The following is a 21,812-nucleotide window of genomic DNA, read 5'->3' as shown; positions in this document are numbered from 1 at the left end:
TTACGATTTATCTATGACAGCGGTTCTAAACCTTTTTGACTCGCGGAAAACTTTTCGGTAAAATATTTCTATGGCGGAGAAATTGAAATTTTATTCATCAAAGTTACCGATTTATTTTTATTGCTTGAAAATGTTCATAATTTTTTTTTTCAAATTTAATGGGGTTTTTACTCGATTGGTTGCGGAGCCCCTGGAGAGGGCACACGGAGCGCCAAGGGCTCTTCGGAGCACTGGTTGAGAACCACTGTTCTATGACATAGAGAAGAACTGGTCGGATTGCTGAAATACAGGTTACTTTAAGGGGGTTGGTGCACGCAAATTTTTCAAAAAACACATTTTCCAATTTTTCAATTTTTAAATACTATGAAGTTTTTTGCGTCTAACTGTGTTTAAGTTTTTGTTCTACCTGTATTAAAAATATTTTTAATGTATTTTTACATTAACTGCTGGCAGGCATTACACATGCTAATGTTTTTCACTAAAATGCGTTTTTCTCAAAACTATGTTTATTGTTAGATAAGGAACATTTTCTCGAACACCGCTAATTCAAATATCATGAAACTTTGTATGTCTCTCACCACTGTAGTGTTACACACTTTAACACGAGGATTTTTTATTAAAATTATTTTAAAATTTTTTACGGCACAAAATATGGGTACATTTTGATGGTTTTTGAAAAAGTTGCATATTGGTGGAGTTAAAATTCGATATAAAAACAACCAACAATTGAAATCCTAATAAAATCCTAATTAAAATCCTAATTGAAAATCTCGTGTTAAAGTATGTAACACTATAGTGTTGAGAGACACACAAAGTTTCATGACATTTGAATGAGCGATGTTCGAAAAAATGTTCCTTATCTAATAATAAACATAGTTTTGAGAAAAACGCATTTTAGTGAAAAACATTAGCATGTGTAATGCCTGCCAGCAGTTAATGTAAAAATACATTAAAAATATTTTTAATACAGGTAGAACAAAAACTTAAGCACAGTTAGACGCAGCAAATTTCACAGTATTTAAAAATTGAAAAATTGGAAAATGTGTTTTTTGGAAAATTTGCGTGCACCAACCCCCTTAAGACCAGTCATGGTCCAGGCTCTGTCCCTTAGGGGATATAAGCCATTTACCCCGAAAGGTTGAAATCCAGGTTACTGGAACTTTGGTTCGAGACTGGAATGAACTTGGAATGGACTTACTTGGACTTTTCCATGATTTTTTTTGCGGAGAAAGTAGTCTGTCAATTCGTCGTTATACGAATTGATCGAGATACATGTTTGGTGCGATCTTATTTTGAACTACAGGGTAAACAAATTATAAATTTGAAAGCAATATAGTCTATTTCAAACGAATGTTCAAGATTTTAGTAATACTCTGAAGTTCTCGTACTCAAGAAACATCAAGTTAAAAAAAAATCGGCACCTTTTTTTCTTTTTCCATAAGGAAGCCCAAATGGAATGCGTTGGAAAGATCAGCATGACATAATTGCACTTCTTGTAAGCTTCCTAAATACTTTTTTCGTACAGTCTCTGCAACGGATCTATGACACCATTGTAAATATGGCCTCTGGTCTACAACGTAAACTCTAGTCAAAATAGCTGGAATAGTTTTAAAAAAAGGACAATAAACTTAAAGGAATGTAAAGAGAATGGTGAAGTTTTCAAGAATCAACTAAAATGTCGATCAAATTTATCGATTGATGTATCAAATAATGCACGATATTGTTTTTTTATACTGTTATACATAAAAACATTCACGTAAGGCCGGGATTACACTATAAAATTTTTATAAAAGTTCTTTTATAAACCTTTTATTCAAATACACTTTTACTTCGTCTTTATCAAAATTATCTTCGTCTTTTTCAAAGTTGACCATTACACTATAATATTTCTTTGTCAAATCTACTTAATAAAGATCTTTGTGTCAAATAAACTTTATAAAAGATCTTTGTCAAAGAACTTTTATAGTGTAATACCGGCGTAAGGTGAAGAGAAAAAAATCAGTTACAATAAAAAATTATTACTTGAAATACATACACACTCCTGTTGAATATTGCCTCCCCCTTCCCTTGCGCCAGAAGCATGAACGTGCAAATTTTCACTTTTTTGGTTTATCAGATGGTTGGGTCCTTTATTTTGCTATCTAAGTTTTGTGCCAGAAACGTGAATGTGTATTCCCTATTGAAACAATGTTTTGTGTGTGTGTGTGTGTGTGACACATTTTAGCAAAATAACATTCATAGAGTAACATGGGTAGATTGAACGTTCAAACACCATTTTCCGAGTTATTCCCCCCCCCCCCCAAGAATTTGCACATTCATGTTTCTGGCGTAAGGGGTCGATAAATCAAAAAAATAAACAAAACTGTGCACCGGCCATAATAGAAATACATAGTTTTCTGTTTTTTGAGCCATGAATTGTATGGGGACCACAGCCATTTCGAGCAGTGTACAGCATAGTGAAACCTCGATAAAACGGTACACTAAGGACGAAGAAAAATATCGTTATAGAGAGATTATCGTTATATCGAGAGGTAGCAGTTTAATATTAGAGTATAAACATTTTCAAACAATACTTGAAAAAAAATCGTTGTAGAGGGATTTATTGTTATATCGAGTATCATTGTAGCGAGTTTTCACTGTGTATATGTATAGTCAAATCGCCAATTTCTTTTTGTTTTAGTCCTTCAGTGGCATTGACGAGATATCTCGCCTCCCTAAAAGACTTATTTCAGCATTGAGAAGCCTTGTATAAAGTTGATTTCTCAATGGAATATTTTTCTCTGTGTCCTTTGGTTTGCACCTGCTGAAAATCGGAAGAGAAAGCCTTTTCTAATTAAAAAAGATACAACATTATATTATAGGGGGTTTAGTGATTTCTGCTGTGCTTTAAATGGTTAAATATTCACCACTTATATTCCTACTTTATTCACCTGAGATTAATTTTTCAAGTATATCTTTACTTTTATGATTGATTATTTTCAATTTCATTTTGAGTCAGTATGAAGATGTTTGAGTTCATGAAAAAATTTTCTGATAAATATTTAATTTAAGAAAAACTTCAAAGTTTATTGGTCAAAATAATGGGTAACATAGATAACAGATAGATAAGAGCAGTTAGATTTGAAGTTATAAAGAACGCAACTTACCGAGTTCCTTTTTCATATTAAACCAGCCAGTTGTGGAAAATTCTGAGACTTTAGTATCGCATGTTTCCATTTGCTGATCGTCCCACTCACCACATGACAACAATTCTACTACCTCCACTTCGCGTAAACCAAAATTAGTACACGTTAGATAAATAGCCATTTTTCTGATAGTTTCTTTCCCATATTTTTGTTCCAAATCATGTAGTACAATTTCAGTAATCTCATCTATAGTTTGAGGAATATCTTTCTCAGTTACAATTGTATATGATTCCCATTTTTTTACAAGTTTAGATAAAAGTTTCACATAGAGTGCGGACAGAGATTGCCCTTCTAATCTCTGCTTGATTGCATTCAATTGATCTTGAGTTAACGTGCGTTTTTTGTCGTTAAGATTAGATTGTAGCATGCGCAACGCAGCTTCGCAAGTTAGCGGAGGTATCCTGATGAAGTTTTCCCCAGTTGATATCCGGGATCTCAGTAGACCAAGAACTGTTTCAGCTTCTTCCGCTATAGAGCAAATTATATGCACATTTGATGGTAAATTCCAAGGCAACCAGCCTAGAATAGCAGCTTGGTTGTTGGGAGCTGAACGAAGTTCGTGTAGATTGTCAAGTACTATCACTAAATCATTGTCTTCGGATTCGACTAACTTGAGCAAATCTTGAAACCATATGCTGAGTTTGCCAAGTTCAAAACTGTAATTATATGGTGCGATTTCAAAGCCGAAGCGAAGACATATGTGTAAGCAAAGATTACGTAAAAGCTCGGGGGTGAAAGCCGTACATGGACTTTGACCAACGTGTCTTACAATGCGGACAACGTCTGTACCAAGCCATTCAGAACAATACATGAAAACCTCGAAGAAAAAATAAAATGTTTTTATTTGATATTGCAAAAGAATGCTTAAAACCAGTTTATTATAAGGTATAAATCATGTGAGTACTACTACTATGGAATTGATTAAAATACATGAATTAAAACAAAATTATCTCTAAGAGGCGTAACACGCTTTAAAAGGCAAGTCTAGTGAAACAAAGTTGTTATAACTCGAATGTGTTGGGTGATATTTCATTAAATTTATAACTACGATGTGCTGATCTCTCGGGATTACACTATAAAAGTTTGATCAAAGATCTTTTAGAAAACTTGAAAAAAAACAATCAATAAGCCTATTGGATTCATTTGCTCGAATGTAACCGATACGCTTATTCGTTGCATTTTTCAAGTTTTATAAAAGAATTATTTTAAAAGTTTTATAGGGTAATCCCGGCCTAAGTTAGATAGAAAATAGAAATACACAGATTTAATTTCTGACTAGTCCACCAAGACAACCTTGGGTACCGCCGAAGAGCTTCGAGAACAAGCAAGGGTGACCGCGATATTTTACCTTCCGTCGTACGTGTTCCCTTGATGCAAGCGTGGTTTGGTGTATCTGAGCATAATTACACACACACACAGCATCTTTCCATTTCATAAGTACGTAAAATGTTATGAAAGTGAACATGAATTTCATTTTATAGAAATATGTTGTACCTTCTTACCTGTTGTATATTGAACCTTCTTACGCGATTTTTAAAACTATCACAAGAAATAAAATATAGGATGAATTATATACTGCATTATTATTTGCTGTATATATACAGAGTAGTGTAAGGAAAGTCCATAAGGCCGGTATTACACTATAAAAGTTTGATAACATCCCTTTTATAAAACTCAAAAAATTCAACCAATAAAGCTCATAGGTTAAATTCGAGCAAATGCAACCGATTATCTTATTGGTGGCATTTTTCAAGTTTTATAAAATTACTTTTATCAAACTTTTATAGTGTAATACCGGCCTAAACCACGTTTTACAGGCGAACCGTTGATCCTAGAAAAGCATACTTCCAATTAGAAAAAGTATGCAAAGAACGTGTAGATCTCAGATACGTCATTCATATTGTAAGGGGTTGTATAGTTATTACAATAAAAAACCAACTTTTTATGCAGACACCAATATTTTTTCTCTCTTTCCAAAATATATCTTCACATCAGCCAGCTGTTAAAAACCTTTGTATGGATAGCGAAGGGTGACATCATCCTCGGATAAGTCGCCATCTAGTGGCATTGTCAGCAATTGTGAGCTTTGGCTTGAGTTAGGTCTGACCGTCCATGAACGGTCCTATTCAGTTCACATGAGCTCCAAGGAAAGATTGAGATATTTGTTGCCCCTGTAGTCTGGTGGTTTAGGGCGTTTACCCGGAAAGTGAAAGGACTTCGTTTTGATTCCCCGCAGGGGCAGTTGAATTTTCTCTTTTTCCAAAATATATCTTCGCATCAGCCAGCTGTTAAAAACCTTTGTACTTTTACAATTTGTTACTGCAACAAAACATGTTCCATATGATGGCCATTATTTTCAGATACCACGTGAAATCGCAAGATGGCATGTTCCACAACTGACCGAAGTGTGTGCGGGAAAATGTTCAGTACGTGGTGTGAAAGGCTGCCTTTAATGTCAGGTAAAGTTCTTGGGTTGTCACGACTTGCCAGACGTTCAAAAGCCAAAAATCGCATGGATTAAGGTCCGGGGATCGGGAGGCCATAGATTAGGGAAGTGCCGGCTGATGTTACGTTCTTCTATAAAATGTGTTTTAAGAACATTCTTAACACACCCTGCAACGTGTAGAGGAGCTCCGTCTTGCATAAAGATAGATTATGCCTGCAAAGCAGTGACGTGCTTGCAGAGCCGGAACATTTTCATTCTGTAGCAGCAATGCATATAGCTTCCCGGTGATCGAACATCTCACTGGACCTGTAGAACGTAACTCGTAGTAGAAGTAAGGACCGAGAATAAATGATGCAGTAAATCCACAGCATACCGTTTGGTGAATGCAACGGAGCCTCTAAGATAGCGTACGGATTTTCTGGTTCCCAAATTTGGCAGTTGTGAGTATTGACTGCACCATCCAAGTGAAAATGCGCTTCGTCTATCCAGAGGATATTCCAAGGAAATTCTGAATCGACCTCAACGCGAGCTAGAAACTGCAGTGAGAACCGGAGTCAAGCGTCATAATCATGTGGAAGCAACTGCTGCTCAAGTGAAAGTTTGTACGGATAATATTCCACATGATCTTATGGACAGTTGAACGTGGACTATCCACACACAACGCCTGTGCTACCAATACCTCCTAGATACTAAGCTATCTAGAAGGTATTGCTGCTACACGCCTGACACTAGTGCTGCCACGAGAAAAGCTCTGTCCTCTTCCACCTGAAGCGAAACGTCCTGTACTACGTCTATAGAAACGGGTTTTCTTCCTCTTCCAGGACGAACAGTCAACAATCTCGTATGGTTATCATACTCCGAATGTTTCAACATTCATTGGACCTTTTCGAATCGTCTAGTAAGTCCGATATTTCCGTAGAGCAGTTACTGCGGAATTGATGTTTTGGCAATTTACCTATTCTCGATGTGACAGCGAGAGAGAGAGCACGCATGTTTTGAGCTCCCGAGATTGCTGTAATCTAGCAAACCACAATGCTGTAATAGTCAGTTAAAAGTTTAAGCTACATATCCGTACTCAGTCAGATTGTAATGTAACAAATAATTAGGAATTGCTTTAAAATTCTGAAATGTCAAGCATCAAAGCACAACCTGCCTGCTTCCTGCACGGGGAGGTGCTCGTCGAAGAAAATGACGACTGGGCCAAGCTGTCTGAAGTCTTCGGTGACAAGAAGGCCAACGCTGCCGCACAAGTCAGCGCAATATTCAGCTTCCTTAGCCGAACCAGCCGCCATTACAACTTGTGGTGCCAAGGCTACCTAGCCGGACACTTCGACGCAGCCGACCAATTCTCGTGCGAGGGGGGACAAGATGCTACAAAAAAAATCTTTGAAATCTACAGAGAAATCCAGAAACAACCGGAAGGTGCGAATGTCCTGCAGCTGAAGATGGCCCTACGGCAGTATGTCAAGAAAGTTCTGACAAACACTGAAATCTGCTACTTTAGCCTGCAGGTCAATGCAGAGAAAGGCGAAATTTTCTCCCAGAGGATCACCAAGCTCATAAGGGACAGGAGCACCAACTGGATAAAAATCCCAGATTTCCTGAGAGAAAGAACCAGCACAAGCAAGCCAGCTGCAAAGGCAGGAGAAACAACCCGAACCAAGAACTTGGGCCCAGACAGTGGAACAGCCCCGGATAACTGCCACCCCTGAAAAACAACCGGAGAAACTGCAGAAAAAACTGGATAAACCCGCTCCCGAGGAAGGTGAAAAGGCCTATGCACGGGACATGGACAAACGACCAGCTACACCGACTCCTGATTCGATGGCCGCGCCGGTTCAAACGGGCCAATCGCGCGTCACTAGCAGCGACGAAGCTCCGCCCACAGCGATCGGCGAGCCAGACGGCCACGAACAGAGCGAGAAAAGTACTCGCTGGTGATCCGGTGTGATCGACGATGGCGTTCGGTGGCCAAGAAAATTCAAGAACTGTGTCACGCCGCGTGTGAAGTGAAATTTACGCGCGGTGATTATAGAATCACATTCACCAACACCTCGGATCGAGACAAGATCATCGAGTTTCTCAACGGTGAAAAAATCCTAAGGCAGTCTGCACCTGACGCCGAAATGTTCAGCGTGATCATACGCGGACTTGACTCAGCAATGCCCGCTGAAGACATTCAACAAGAACTTGTTGAAAATGGATTTGAACCGATCCGAGTAACTCACATGCGATCCCGAAGGCGGCGGCTACGGTCTAAAATTCTTCCGCTATGGAAAGTTGACCTGCCAAGCGGCGACAAGTCCAGAGAAATTTTAGGACTTAAGCAACTGTTACTCGTTGCTATAACAGTCGAAAGACATCGCTGGAATCCAAATCGCCAGACTTTAAGTATTTGCTTCCGCTGCCAGAAATGGGGTCACCGCGGTGACAAATGTGATCTACCCCAAAAATGTAGGTTTTGTGCGGATTTTCACGATGTGAAACAGTGCATTAAGAAACGCGGAATCGATCCCCCTGTGTGCAGTAATTGCGGGGAAGGGCACCCGAGTGTCTTCCGCGGTTGTTTGGTGTACAAGACTGAACTCGCGAAACTTCGAAAAAACCTCGAACTGAAAGAAAATACTCAAGAAACAGCGGTGACCATATCGCCCGCAACTTTCAGAAAATCCGGGAAAAACTTTAATTATGCTAAACATATCCCCAAAAAGGTCTGGAAACAGTTCCAGGACCACCAGAGACAGAAAACCCAAGAAATTGCGGACAGCCGGAACTCGAACAGTATCAACGCGGCAGGAAATGCCAAAGCAGGCACGTCTACGGACTTGGTAAAGGAGCAGCGCAAGGCAAAAAATGCAATCCAAACCTACAGACTGTGGCAAGCAACCAGACAACTTGGTAGGTCAAGGCAAGAAGCAGCCGACCCGGCCCGGTGACGAAGGAACTGGGCAGAGTAGCTCCCCGAAGCCAACCGATGGAGGTGCCGGCGTCACAAGTGCCACCGCAGCTGAGTGCGAGGAAAGCAGCGACTTACACGAGTTCAGTTTCACGACGCGAGAAGGAACGTCGTCGACTTCTACAGACTCGGACTCTGAATCCGCGGCTAGCCTTAATTCAACATACGATATGTTCGAGTTCGCTAAGTCTTGCATGCAGGATATCGTCCAGCAAAGCTCCAAAAAAGATAAGAGAGCGATACTCCAGCGATTTCTGAAGGAGGCTGGAAATATTCTCGTGAAGCAGCAAGCGAGAACGCTAGTAGCAGAGACCAGCTCCAATTTAATTAGCAAACATTAGCGTTTGCAAAATCTATCCTTTTCTTCATTTTCCTTCACCCATCTTTTCAAAAATATTTTCTAAAAAATCCCATAAAAAACAAAAAATCAGTGATTTCTGATAGAAATATCAGGAATGACTTTAAAATTTTTTATAAAAATCTTCTTCATCTATCCACTATGATCGTTTTTAAAATTACTAACTCTATTCATCTTTTTCTTCACCAAACTCATTTTGAATTAATAAATTGTATTTTTGTGCATTTTTTCTCTTTTCAGCCAATCCCTGACCAGGTACTCAGCCGACCAATGAGGCGAGACTATAGCGCAAACCAGCCGACGTCACAGAAGCAGTTCACTTTTCCTGCCGAAAATATTAATAAGTAATATTACTAACAAGTTCAGAAGGACACGTTGAGTTTTTCCTGGTTAATTAATTAAATTTAATTAACGTAGTCTAAATTCCCAAACTCTGACACTACAACACGCACTTCACATAAACACATACAATCCTCCCTTGGCTTACTCTTCACATTGGTCCCCCGCGGGCCTGTTTTGAGGGCAGCTAATGTCGAAAATATCGATAGGCACTGCCAGAAATCGTAATCGTAATGTTTTGGTAAAACAGTTAGGCGCTGCCCTAGCGGGAGACGCGGGAAGCTTCAACCAGTACCGCCATTGCACCTATTGCGCCTAGTGTACGTGCTGTTTGCAAAAATAAGTAAATTTTCCTCATTATTCTATAGTTTTCACTATCCGTTCAACTTGTGACATTTGTACAAAGGTGAGTATTTTTCAGTTTTGCTAGGATATAAACAAATAGTGCATATTATCAGGTGCTTGGCACGAAAATTTCATTTTTTCCCTCCAGTACTTTGCTAACTGTAGGCTCCAAACTACAATAATGTCGTAATGGGGTAATTCAGACCCCCTCCTATGTGAGACAATTCCGCCATGTGGCGGTATTGTCCTAATCCAACCAGTAGTTATTGAGTATGAGAACGCTGCTTCTGAAACGGCAGATTCCACTGAAACCAGCGCAACTCCTTCAGTATCAGAAGACTTGTATACTAATCCTCAACCAGGCACATCTTCGGAAAGATAATTCAAAACAACAATTCAAGAGCTCTCACCAGTGCCAGCAAAAGACCCTGGACCCAAAACTGGAAAAGATGGAAAACTGCACCACTCTATTATTTTAACATCTTCACCCGTGAAATCAGTTCTTGAAGACAGTAAATTGCAAAAAGAGTTGAAGGAAAAAAGAAAGAAGACAACAAAAAAGGAATCAAAAGAAAAACAGAGCAGCATCCAAGAAATATAAGGTCAATAATAAGACCGACAAAAAAAAAAGAAGAAAAAAGTTGTAAATAGACAGGTTCAAACTGAAAAACCCAAAATCAACGCAAAAGTCAATAAATTGCAGTCTAAGAACCTTAACAAAAGCAGCTAAGAATTATGGCAGGAGGACTTTGATCAGCTGTCGACAGTCAGAAGATATCGACGAGAAAATTCTATGCGACGGTAATGAAGATGATGACGCTTTTGATTTATTACATCCTGATGTGACAATGTGTATGATTTGTGGAGAGTTTCGTAATAATGAACTTTGGTACAGCTGCATTATGTGCATTATGTACTCATTCTGAATACAGTGGGTACGACAGTCCAAAAAATTACATTTGTGATTTTTGCACACGCCCATAAACATTTTCAATTTTTATTATGATTTAAATAGGCCTATTAATATTGTCACCTCCTAGACAACTTAACTCTGAATTTAACTAATTGCTGGGATATAAATGCTTGTAACTTCTTTGTAAAATTTGTAATAAACATACGTTTTTATGTACTGTATTCCTATATGTGTGACATTCTTAATTTAAAAAACCGTATATCTAATAGATTTAGCTTATTAAAAGTGCCAACAATTGTTCCTCGACGCCTGCCTTCTTAAAAACATGTTGGACGAAAAAAATGGAATGAAAAGTGAGTAAAAAACATATTGAAGAAATACAATATTTGAAAATATACAGAGCTTCACGTTATAAGCAAAATGAAGCATGAGAAAAATGTGTATACAAAATTACAAAATATACAGAAATTACAGGAAGTTTTCACAAAAATTTAATTGAAATTCAAATTTTATTGCTCTGGTCTTAAAACTAATTGCAAAGGTGACAACATGAAAGGTATAATTAACAATAATGCAATGAAATATAAAGTGAAAATGAAGGCACGGGTGACGAAAGGCAAGACCATTATATTTTTCTCAGCCACCTCAATGGGCATTTTGACAGTTGTGGCGTTGTATTTGTATATGCATGCTATACAACAAAATTTACACGTCTATTCGCAATACTATATACAGGAAACGAATAACTAAATTGTAAGTGCTCAACACTGTACAAAAATAGATATAATAATAGAACTGTATGAAAGGTTATAAAAGGCTACAATGCAAATGAGTCCCAAAACATTGAGATGTCGGAAAGAAACCATAATATTTTGTATATAAAATGTCTATCAGCATTTTTTATAAAGTATATGAAGGATTGGTTTATTGTAGGGGGCTCCCAAGTATTTTATTCTGTAATAAATGTAAATCCTGCATATCAGGATCACATGCTGCCAAGTCTCTGATACCCTTTCATTATAGAAAGAGCAGATATCTTCCTAATTTATCGCCAATACTCTACCATTCACGAAGATCGAGTCCACTCCGAATCTAAAGGCGGAAACACACTACACTGACTTGACGTGTAACTATGACACGTCAGATGGCACGGGATCATATCAGACATTATATGTTGTGTACACTGGTCTGATATTTTAAGAGATGCATTAATTATGCATTAAGGCATGATGACGAATTTGTGAAATCTTATTCGTGGAAATTCTGTAACGTACAAATTATGTGACGTATAATTCCCACGTCACAGAATTTCCACGAATCAGAATTTACCACGTCTCTGGCATGATGGTCAGTGTAGTGTGTTTCAGCCTTAAGTTGTGTGGAAACCCGTTTCACACGAATTTCCCAGTTTATATCGAGATAATTTTCCTGACCGAAGTTCGTTTTTAAAAATTTGTATTGGGGAAATTGCGACGAGTTTTGAATACGTGGATATGTCATTTTGTATACTTTGATCTCTCAGTGATTGAATGATAAGGGGAATATAAGTACGGATGATGATCGGGTTCCTCACTTCGCTTAAGAAACAAAAAGCGCTTTCGTCCAAAATTTGCCATACGAAGCCCAGCCAGTTCGGGGGAAAGAGTTGGTGTTGAGTTTTCTGCATTTTCGGTCAAACGGAGGTAACATTGTTTAGGATATCTATGGTCTGGCATTTTCAATAATCGGATCCAAAGGTCCAGAATCATTTTTTTCAGGTTCAATACAACTTTTTTCTGGGAGCTACAATACTGCAGGAAAAATATTTTTTAAAGCACTGAACAATATACTCTCATTCATCGAAGAAGAAAACATTATCATTAACAACAACCATAAGGTCCTTGACGTCATCAACAACAATAACATATCTCACATTTGCAAATATGACTTCGAAAACCTTTTCACCAATATATCACACAATAAGCTCATTGACATCTGTTTTCATCTCTTTCAAAAATACGAGAAGGTTCCGTTAAATTTAATTTCACACACTGGAAAAACCTTGATAAATTCTGCATTCTTGAAAACTTCCTTTTCAATGGCATACATATCCACACACAGATTAAAGGAATACCAATGGGGAGAGATCCGCCACTCAACAACCTCTTTCTCCACTTCTTCGAACAAAAATCTAAACTGCAATACGACTTTATTGGCTTTCGTTACATTGATGTTCATATTGCATCTTCAACAACTGTGTAGGGATCGACAAAGCGGAACCCGTCCGGGTCGATCTAAAATTTAATTTTAAATCATGTTTCTACCAAATAAAAATTAAAAACTTACCCCTCTCGCATTATGAATGAAATGACACACTGGGCAAGAATTAAACAACACTTAGTCGAAAACAAAACCATTATAATCTTATCTTTTCTTAAATCAGAGTGACAGAAGACGCTCTGTCCTTCTTTTCTCCTCAATTACATGATGTGTACTACTGAAATATACTCACACAAAAAAAGGAAAAAGAAATAATAATAATAATACAGCTCGTACATATGGTACCTCTGCCTCCCTCTGTTGGGAAGCAGTGGGAGTCGCAACATCCTCCCACCATTGGAATTGCAGTGCGCCTAAACAAAATTCCAATTATACAAAATATTGTTCCGAAATAAACATTACTTTACATAGAATCAAAAAATAGCTATATATATACACATGCAACTACAAAAGTTGAAAAATACATATGCTCTGCATAATAACCCATAATAAAAGTTAAATTTTCAAAATTTGAGTACATGAAAACATGTATAAAAATGCATGACATTCATAAAATAAATACATATTATGTAGTGCGACACATATAGTTGATTTTGTTTGCACACACGACTGTTGAGTGTCACAATATAAGTCTGTCCGGTATTTTCAGCTCTCGACCGAATCTAGACCTTCTCTGTTCGCTGAATTTAATGACCGGATCTTGTGAGTCACTCAATTCTAACGGGTAAAGTCTTTGTACAGGTCGAACTAGAGTTCCAGATCTCGTTTGGAGTCTTACCACGCGCGTGCTACCGTCTCTGCTGGGAAGAACTTCTGTTATTCTGGCCATGGGCCACAACACTCTTTTCTTGTCTTCCAGTCCCACCAAGACCACATCGCCGACTTGGAAGTTCCTTCCTTGTTCACTTGACCGTTGAATCAGCTGACCCAAGTACTCCTTTCGGAAACGGCTTCTCAATTCACCTCGGAGCTTCTGACGGTACTTGAGCCTAGCGTTGGAGCTCTTATGATCAATCACGTCAAGATCCGGAACTCCTGATGTTGGGATTTCTTGGAGAAAGGATGCTGGAGAAAGCGCCACCAGGTCGTCAGAATTCTCTGATACGAATGTGAGAGGTCTGCGGTTCACTGTAGCCTCAACGTCGCAAATGATCGTATAGAGTTCTTCAAAATGTAGAGATGATCGGCCTAGGACCCGCACTAAGAGTTCTTTGACTGATCTTATCAGTCTCTCCCACCATCCTCCCCACCAGGCTGCAGTAGGAGGGATGAATTTCCACTTGATTGGAGATAAATGCTTATCGTTGGTAACTTTAATCCAATCAATTAATTTTAGCGCATTCCAGAGGAGATTTTCTGCGTTCTCCTTCTCACATGCATCCACTAGTTTCCCTTTCGGGATGACTTTTTTCTGTGCTCTCAAGATGAATCTTCTCACCCAGCAAAAGATGCGCACAATGCGAGAGAAGTTAGAGAATTTTTTATACCAACTAAAATTTTCATTATTAGCATTAACACTTAAATTTACAGTGGACGATTTCTTTCTTTCTACAGTTACTAGACGCTCATCTGTATGCACTTCTAGATTAGGCCAGGTATCTCTATTTTCTTTCAACCATAACGGTCCCTTTACCAGGCAATCATTGAGTGAGGGATTCCTACCACTTTTACAAGAAGCATCAAATACAGGTCGGATTTTGGTGGTCAAACTATCAGGTTTTATGACAGGATGATGGGGCAAATAGTGACATTTTCGGTCTAACTCATTGTTGGGTACCTTTTCTATTACTCTTTCCTGTTCCCATTCATTAAGTACTCTTCCATAATCATCATAAGTAGACGTTCTTTTCAGCTTGTGAGTAACGCTATACAACCTTTTCTCGGCTATGTGTCGATTGGAAGGAATACCTTGACGTCCGTCCAACCATGGTAATCCTACACAGTATCTACCATCTTGTTTCCTATCCAGTGATCCACAAAATTGTTCTTGAGCGTGCTCTTCCTCCTCTGCTTTAGTCATATGACTCCTGTTTTCGCCAATGCCAATTGTTTCCAAGCTCCATAATTCTGGAATTTTTAACTCCCTTATTGATAGATTTGTCACTGTCATAGTGCTAGCGGAGCGGTCAATTGGACATTTGTTATCATTCTTCTCCCCACATACTGTCCATCCCCACTTTGTTTCGATGGCGGTTAGACCACTTTACAACTGTTTCACTCGTCCGGTCAAAATCTTACCATATATGTCTGCGCCTATCAGTACCTCCACTTCTGGGCAATTAGTTCCAACATCGGTTAACCATATTCTATTAATTTTGAGCTCTTCTAGTAGCTTACTGTCAAGGGCTAACCGTGGGATGCTTCCGCAAATCACTTCCTGACTCAAAAATTCGAATTCTAACTGTGTTTTTAAATATCTATCGGTTGCCCCCAGAGTTGCACGGAATCTCTTATGGGGCTTAGCACTGATTGTTGAACCCCCAAATAAGGTATGCGATATAGTTTCCACTGTGACGCATTCGAGGCCCAATTCTTCAGCTGTGGACCGTTTAATATACGACTTTTGCGATTCACAATCTAAAAGCACACGGACTTGCTTTGAGAACTTCCCCGTAACCTTAAGTTCTAATGTCATTAATGCCACAGATGAAGTACATTTCTCCTGAACAGATGTGCTTTGCACAGTGCTTGAATCTGAAGAAAGGTTTTTATTATCCTCTATCGTACGTTTATCTTTTGCCTTTTTCATAGGTGTTTCGGGACATAGTAACGTGAGATGATTTTTATTACAAATATGACAACGGACGAGGGTACGGCAAAATTTTGCAATGCGATTTCTTTTAATGCATTTCATGCAGCATTTTTTTTCTTTAATTTTTTCTAATTTTGCATTCAGTGAAAGAGACATAGATTCAAAACAATCTTTACTCTCATGTGAGGGACGATCACAAAAAATACAGTTCAACTTAACGTTCCCAGCATGTAGGTTTATTGCTGTGGGAAGGGGAGAATCTCCCTTTTTCTGTTTTTCTCGGGGTCGTTGATCCCTTCCTCCCTCGAATCCCTTTCTTGCCAACAACACCCTTTCCTCATTTTCTACTTCATGGTGCAGAAAAGACATGAGTCTCGTTAACCTTGAACTTGGTTGTCGTTGAGGGGGAAATTCTTCATTGGGGATGGAGTGCACATCTGTGGAATATTCTAAAGCGGGGGAGGAAGAATACGAATAGCGTTGCCAGGCCCTTAGAATTTCTTCTGACAAACAACTTTCTACTAAGGGATATAGCCAAGCTCCATTGCTTTCGAAATCAACACCCATAGATTCTAAGGCCCGTAACTGAGCTTCTATGCTATCTACCAATTTTCCCAAGGGCAGCTTATTTTTGTTATGGCCTGAATTATCAATTATCAATTTTAATAATTCTCTTACATAGACCTCAATCAATAATTCGGTTTTACCGAACCTCTGTTTTAAAGCATTAATTGCCTTTTCATAATTTTCCGTTGTGACAGGATATGCATTGATAAATTCTTTGGCTTTGGTTCCAGATTGCATAGCCTGGCACAAATAATGAAATTTATCAATTTCGCTCAGTTCATCATTATCATGAATTTGTTTGAATTGAGCCCAAAACGGTAAATAATTGATTAGCTCGCCATCAAACTTCTTAAGCTCAATTTCTGGCAGTTTATACTGAGTACGCCTATTCAAACTAATGACAGATTCTGCCTTACTGCCCTGTTCTGGACTGGCATTTTGTAATGCCTCATTTACCAGACGTTTGATGGTAATAAACACATCTCTATACTCTTCGGTGGTATCATATTCTTTTGAGACATCATCATCACTAACATCTTTCAAGTCTAGAAGTGCATCTAGAACCAAACTGTCTAGATTTTCTAATTTTTCTTTTAACTCTTCAAGCTTGGTAAATTTATCTAGAATTTCACTCTGATTCACTGGTTCATTACCTAATTCCTCTTTAAGAGAGTTTACCGTTTTTGTGAATGAACTTCTAATTGGCTTTCGTTGTCTAACTAACTTTTCCATGATGGAAATTCTTCAAATAAAATACCTTCGGTTAAAATCTAAACTTATTTCACTTGGAAAATCCAAAAATTGTTTTTCAACTAAATCTAAAATTATTTCATTTAAAAACTCTTAAAATAAAAAATTCTTTATCCTGGCTGGCTCGCCACTCGTGTAGGGATCGACAAAGCGGAACCCGTCCGGGTCGATCTAAAATTTAATTTTAAATCATGTTTCTACCAAATAAAAATTAAAAACTTACCCCTCTCGCATTATGAATGAAATGACACACTGGGCAAGAATTAAACAACACTTAGTCGAAAACAAAACCGTTATAATCTTATCTTTTCTTAAATCAGAGTGACAGAAGACGCTCTGTCCTTCTTTTCTCCTCAATTACATGATGTGTACTACTGAAATATACTCACACAAAAAAAGGAAAAAGAAATAATAATAATAATACAGCTCGTACATATGGTACCTCTGCCTCCCTCTGTTGGGAAGCAGTGGGAGTCGCAACAACAACAGCAATTTTAACAGTATCTTTCCCAACATCTACACTGAAAAGCTTTCTCTGAAGGAAACCACAAAAGAAGACAAATCAATTTCCTGGATATAAAAATATATAAAATCAACAATAAATGGGAAACAGTTGTATACGACAAAAGAAAAAACTCCAACTTTTTTGTTAACTATTTAAGCAACTGGCACTCAAAAATATCAACATTAAAATATTCAGAAACATTCTCATTTCACAAATATGTAGATTCGGCCACATATGTAACAATAAGTAGGAATTCACTACAGCACTCCTCAATCTTTCCAAAGCTGCATCTGGTGTTTTTTCACACCACAATTTTTTTCTTACTATATATCTAATAAATACAAGCAACTAAAATAAATGTGTAGATATTTACTGGAAAGAGGTACGGGACGGAATTAGGACACCTTTGGTGAAAATCTAAAATTTGCGTTGTTTGGATTATTACTTTTTTTTTTTGGTTTGAAAAAAATTATTTAGTTCAGTCACACTTGCAGCACTATTAGGTATGGAATTGAGTTACTTAAATTAGTTTTGAAATTATTTTTAATTCTAAAGAAATGTTCAGAATCAACGATTTTGCTTGGGGGGACGGTATATGGACACTTTCCCTATGTGTGCGTTGTATGTTGTTTTTGATGATTTTTATTTTTTGTCTGATTTTATTTCTGAGTGATTTTATTTATATACACTATACGCATTTGTCTTTTTTTTCGTGCTTTTGGCATTATGTATTCTTTTCACAACTGTAATTCGGTTTCCTGTAGTTGTGTATACTCAATTGAATAGTCGTAATTATAAACACGATTTGAAAAAAAAATATCGTTGTAGATGGATTTATATCCAGTATCGTTGCAGCGAGGTTTTACTATACCGATACCTGTGAAAGAAGCGTCGACTTGCCACAACCATTCTGACCACAGACAATAGTTGGTGAATGTCTCACGCATTCTTCCTGATTAAGCATCGATTGTTGAATTTGCAGTAATGGTCCATAATCACTGTCTAATGATTGCGAAACAACAAGAGATTGCAGATGTTTTCGGCAGTTCGTCAAATGGCTTTGTGACTCTCGGATAACTTCCTAAAGTAAATAAAAACAATAATTCCTAAATTAAAAAATAATTTTTATGAGCCTCTTTTTTTAAAGAAATTAAAGTGATGATGGGGGAACACTAACGATAACAAGCGGATCAAAACCCAACTAGAATTCGATTGCATCATGGACAATGAATGGAATACGAATTTCAGCTTTGAAAAGTATATGGTTATTCATTTTCATCCTCAGAACCCACATTTACGAAACCATTCCGGGTAGAGCTTAGCTTGTTAGTTTAGAAATTCCCACTGATGTGCGGCTTAGATTTTCTGCAAACTGTTCTGTGGCGGTCAAAAAAGAAAAAATACTGGGCTTCATACTTTAAAAAGTTAGGGAGAGTCTCGAGCATTATCTCCTCTCTCAAACAGAGGTATCCATATCATAATTAAATTGCGCTTTGATTTCCCTAGAACTTTTTTTTTTATAACGTGATCCTCACGTATTCCCAGGGGATCAGCATGATCCGTCCAGGAATTTGTTAGTGTTAGTAAACATCCATGCCCGAACCGGGATTCGAACCCAGACCTGCACAGTGAGAAGCTAGTTCCCTAACCACTCGACTGCCAGGCGGCAGAGCTTTTATTTTAATAAAAAGAAAATCCACGCGAGTGCATATTCTAATTGCACGTTCTTGCAACATGAGGATATATGTCTTAGGCCGGGATTACACTATAAAAGTTTTGTAAAAGTGCTTGTATAAAACTTGAAAAATACAGCCAATAAACTCATTGGTTGCATTTGCTCGAATGTAACCTATGAGCTTTATTGGTTGGATTTTTAAAGTTTTATAAAAGAGATTTTATCAAACTTTTATAGTGTAATACCGGCCTTAGGCTGGTATTACACTATAAAACTTTGATAAAAATTCTTTTATAAAACTTGAAAAATGTAACCAATAAACACATCTGTTACATTCGAGCGAACTTAACTGATCCGCCTATTGGTTGCATTTTTCAAGTTTTACAAATGAACTTTTATAAAACTTTTATAGTGTAATCCCGGCCTTAGTAATTTACTTAGGTTTTACTTATGGCCGTATTCACGGAGCGACTGTTAAACGGCCGGTCGAATAACATGCGGATGAATGCTATCGCGTATGTTAGAAAAAATCGGTATTCTCGGCTAACCAGTGAGCGGCTGTGACAAGGCCACGGCGTTTAACAAGTGATGATGATGATCTTGATGCTGATTCGCCAATATCGATCACGTGTTTATTCTTTTTTCTTCTGCTGCTGCGATTGTTTTTGAAAACAAGATGGAGGACGATCGCGTTGGCTGTCGCCGCAAGATGTTATTTATTTTTGTTATTGGTAGTTTTATTTTATTGAATAAAGTAACGAATTAGAGAAATTTCAAGAAACAGATGTTTAGGACGTTGGTACGTTTCGACCTCGTCACAAGAAACATGCTCGATCGCATTTCTGGGAGATGGAGGAATCTGATTATGATTCTCAAGCAGTTGATGAGGTATGTGTAAAGCTTTATTTAACAGTTATTTATATTTCCTTTTATAAAATCATTATATAAACAAATTTAAGTATCCAAAGTGCGATATATAATGTTGCTGAGTGGTCCCTGATTATCCCTCAACGAAGGTCCCCACATCCTGAAGCCGGGCCGCATGCCAGGATTTTCTGTGGGCCCTTTGATGTAAATTTAGAATGTAAAAACAAAAAATTACGATCAACCCATTCCAGGGCTGAAGCTCTGTCAACATCCCCACCTCATTTTCCCATGTGACGACTAGTGCTTTTTTTAATATCACAAATGCTGAAAAAATATTAATGTCTGATTTCACGAAAAAAAAAAAAAGTAGATTTCTATTTTTTCCATATAAAATTACAAATACTTTTCTATTCAAAAGCAGAGGTTTATGTATGTGTATTCGATTGAGCCATCAAAGAAATGCCAGTTTGTAAGCAATACTCTGCATTGTTTGTAAACAGTGTCAATGGGGATGGGAAGAGAATATGCTATTTAATTGTGAAACATCATTTGCAAGTGTATAATTACTATTAAAAATGTAGAAAAAATTACATTCCGAGAAAAATTTGTGCAACTTATTGATGGCATGGTTAATTTAAAGCAATTATATGAAATAATTTGATAAATTCTACCCTTTATTTTATGACCCAGTGTCGAGCATACAAATACTTTAATTTTCGTGAATGATTTTTGTTTCAATTTATACGATTTTTACATGGGGCTGAACTGCACAACTTTTAAAGAAAAGTGAGTCATACAGAATATTTAAGTGTATGTTCATTGAACAGTTCTGTATCTTAGAATGAAGATTACCATATAGGAATAGCTTCCTTTATCAATCAACTTTGGTTTAATTTCTTTTGTTGTGAACTTATTTCTGAAAATTTATCTAATTTTAAAATAACTGTTTATATAAGAATTTAATCTAAAGGTTTCTAAAATCTCTATACAAACTTTTAAAACCTCTCATCATGACCAGGATTAATAGGGGGGTGATTGTACCAAAAATTGTTTTGTTGTAATGTTTCAGGCAACTTATATTTCACAATGTAAACGAAATTAGTAAAAAAAAGTAAATTATTTAAAAGAAAAATGAATATTCTCACCTCACATCTCTAATAAAATTATATGGAATAAAAAAATACGTTTAGAAAGAGTTTAACGTAAATAAGTGTTGTGCAAACAGAAAAATAGGTTAAGAGTTTATGAGTATTACATTATTTCTTATTTGTAGTTATTTTCATTGGTTTTGAGTTTTAAATAAGCTATAAAAATTGTAATCTACATTATTATTTCACTGTCATTGTTTCATGTGTAAAGTAAAATTCCTGAAGTAGTATGAAATATAGTTGATACTTCAAAAGTTGACACAAATTAATTTCTGGCTACTGTACTTTATTACAGAATTATTTCAAATCAAGTAAACCTCTCAACTCCTAAGCAAGCAGTCTACAGGCACCACACTTGGGGGTTCTGCACTTCTTTTCACAAAAGATAATTCGACAATTTGTCTGAGATGATCATACAGCAAGACTGGCTCATGCAAATTTTTTTTCTGCCTTTTAATTATTCTATCAATACATTTATGAGTACAATAAATAGCAATTATAGTTTTGAAAGTTTGATTGACTTTTTTTTCGAAATTGTCAATTTGTTTTTTCAATTGATTTTTAAATATTATTTCAGAGTACAGTGTCTTTATACTACAAAAACATGTTTTATATGTTCACCATTTTGCAGGAAAAATTTAAACGTCTCTATGTTCAAGGTATTCGAAAACATGCCGCCTCGTATGAGATTTGTGCTGAAAAAATCTTGGAAATGACAAAATATGGAAATACATTTTCTCATCTGTG

The 21,812-nt window shown here is 37.1% G+C and overlaps 1 protein-coding gene and 1 long non-coding RNA gene across 2 annotated transcripts in view; one reads left to right on the top strand and one right to left on the bottom strand.

Annotated features, from left to right (window-relative positions):
- LOC149080545 (protein qui-1-like) overlaps positions 1-21,812 on the bottom strand; it is a 149,618-nt gene that overhangs the window by 66,898 nt on the left and 60,908 nt on the right. Inside the window, exons 9-11 of the mRNA XM_089239645.1 lie at positions 18,253-18,456; positions 3,147-4,002; positions 1,422-1,597 (exon numbers count right to left, since the gene is read on the bottom strand). Coding sequence (XP_089095771.1) covers positions 1,422-1,597; positions 3,147-4,002; positions 18,253-18,456 — 1,236 coding nt within the window. The remainder of the gene's footprint in view (positions 1-1,421; positions 1,598-3,146; positions 4,003-18,252; positions 18,457-21,812) is intronic.
- Positions 19,518-21,575, top strand: LOC149080546 (uncharacterized). The gene is made up of 2 exons (XR_016193510.1): positions 19,518-19,938; positions 21,361-21,575. It is a non-coding gene; the product is annotated as an uncharacterized LOC149080546 (long non-coding RNA).

Source organism: Pholcus phalangioides, unplaced genomic scaffold, assembly GCF_987345545.1.
Source record: "Pholcus phalangioides strain wild (caught in Gottingen) unplaced genomic scaffold, Ppha-v1.0 ptg000011l_1, whole genome shotgun sequence".
NCBI lineage: Eukaryota > Metazoa > Arthropoda > Arachnida > Araneae > Pholcidae > Pholcus > Pholcus phalangioides.
This window is presented reverse-complemented; position numbering and strand designations above follow the sequence as displayed.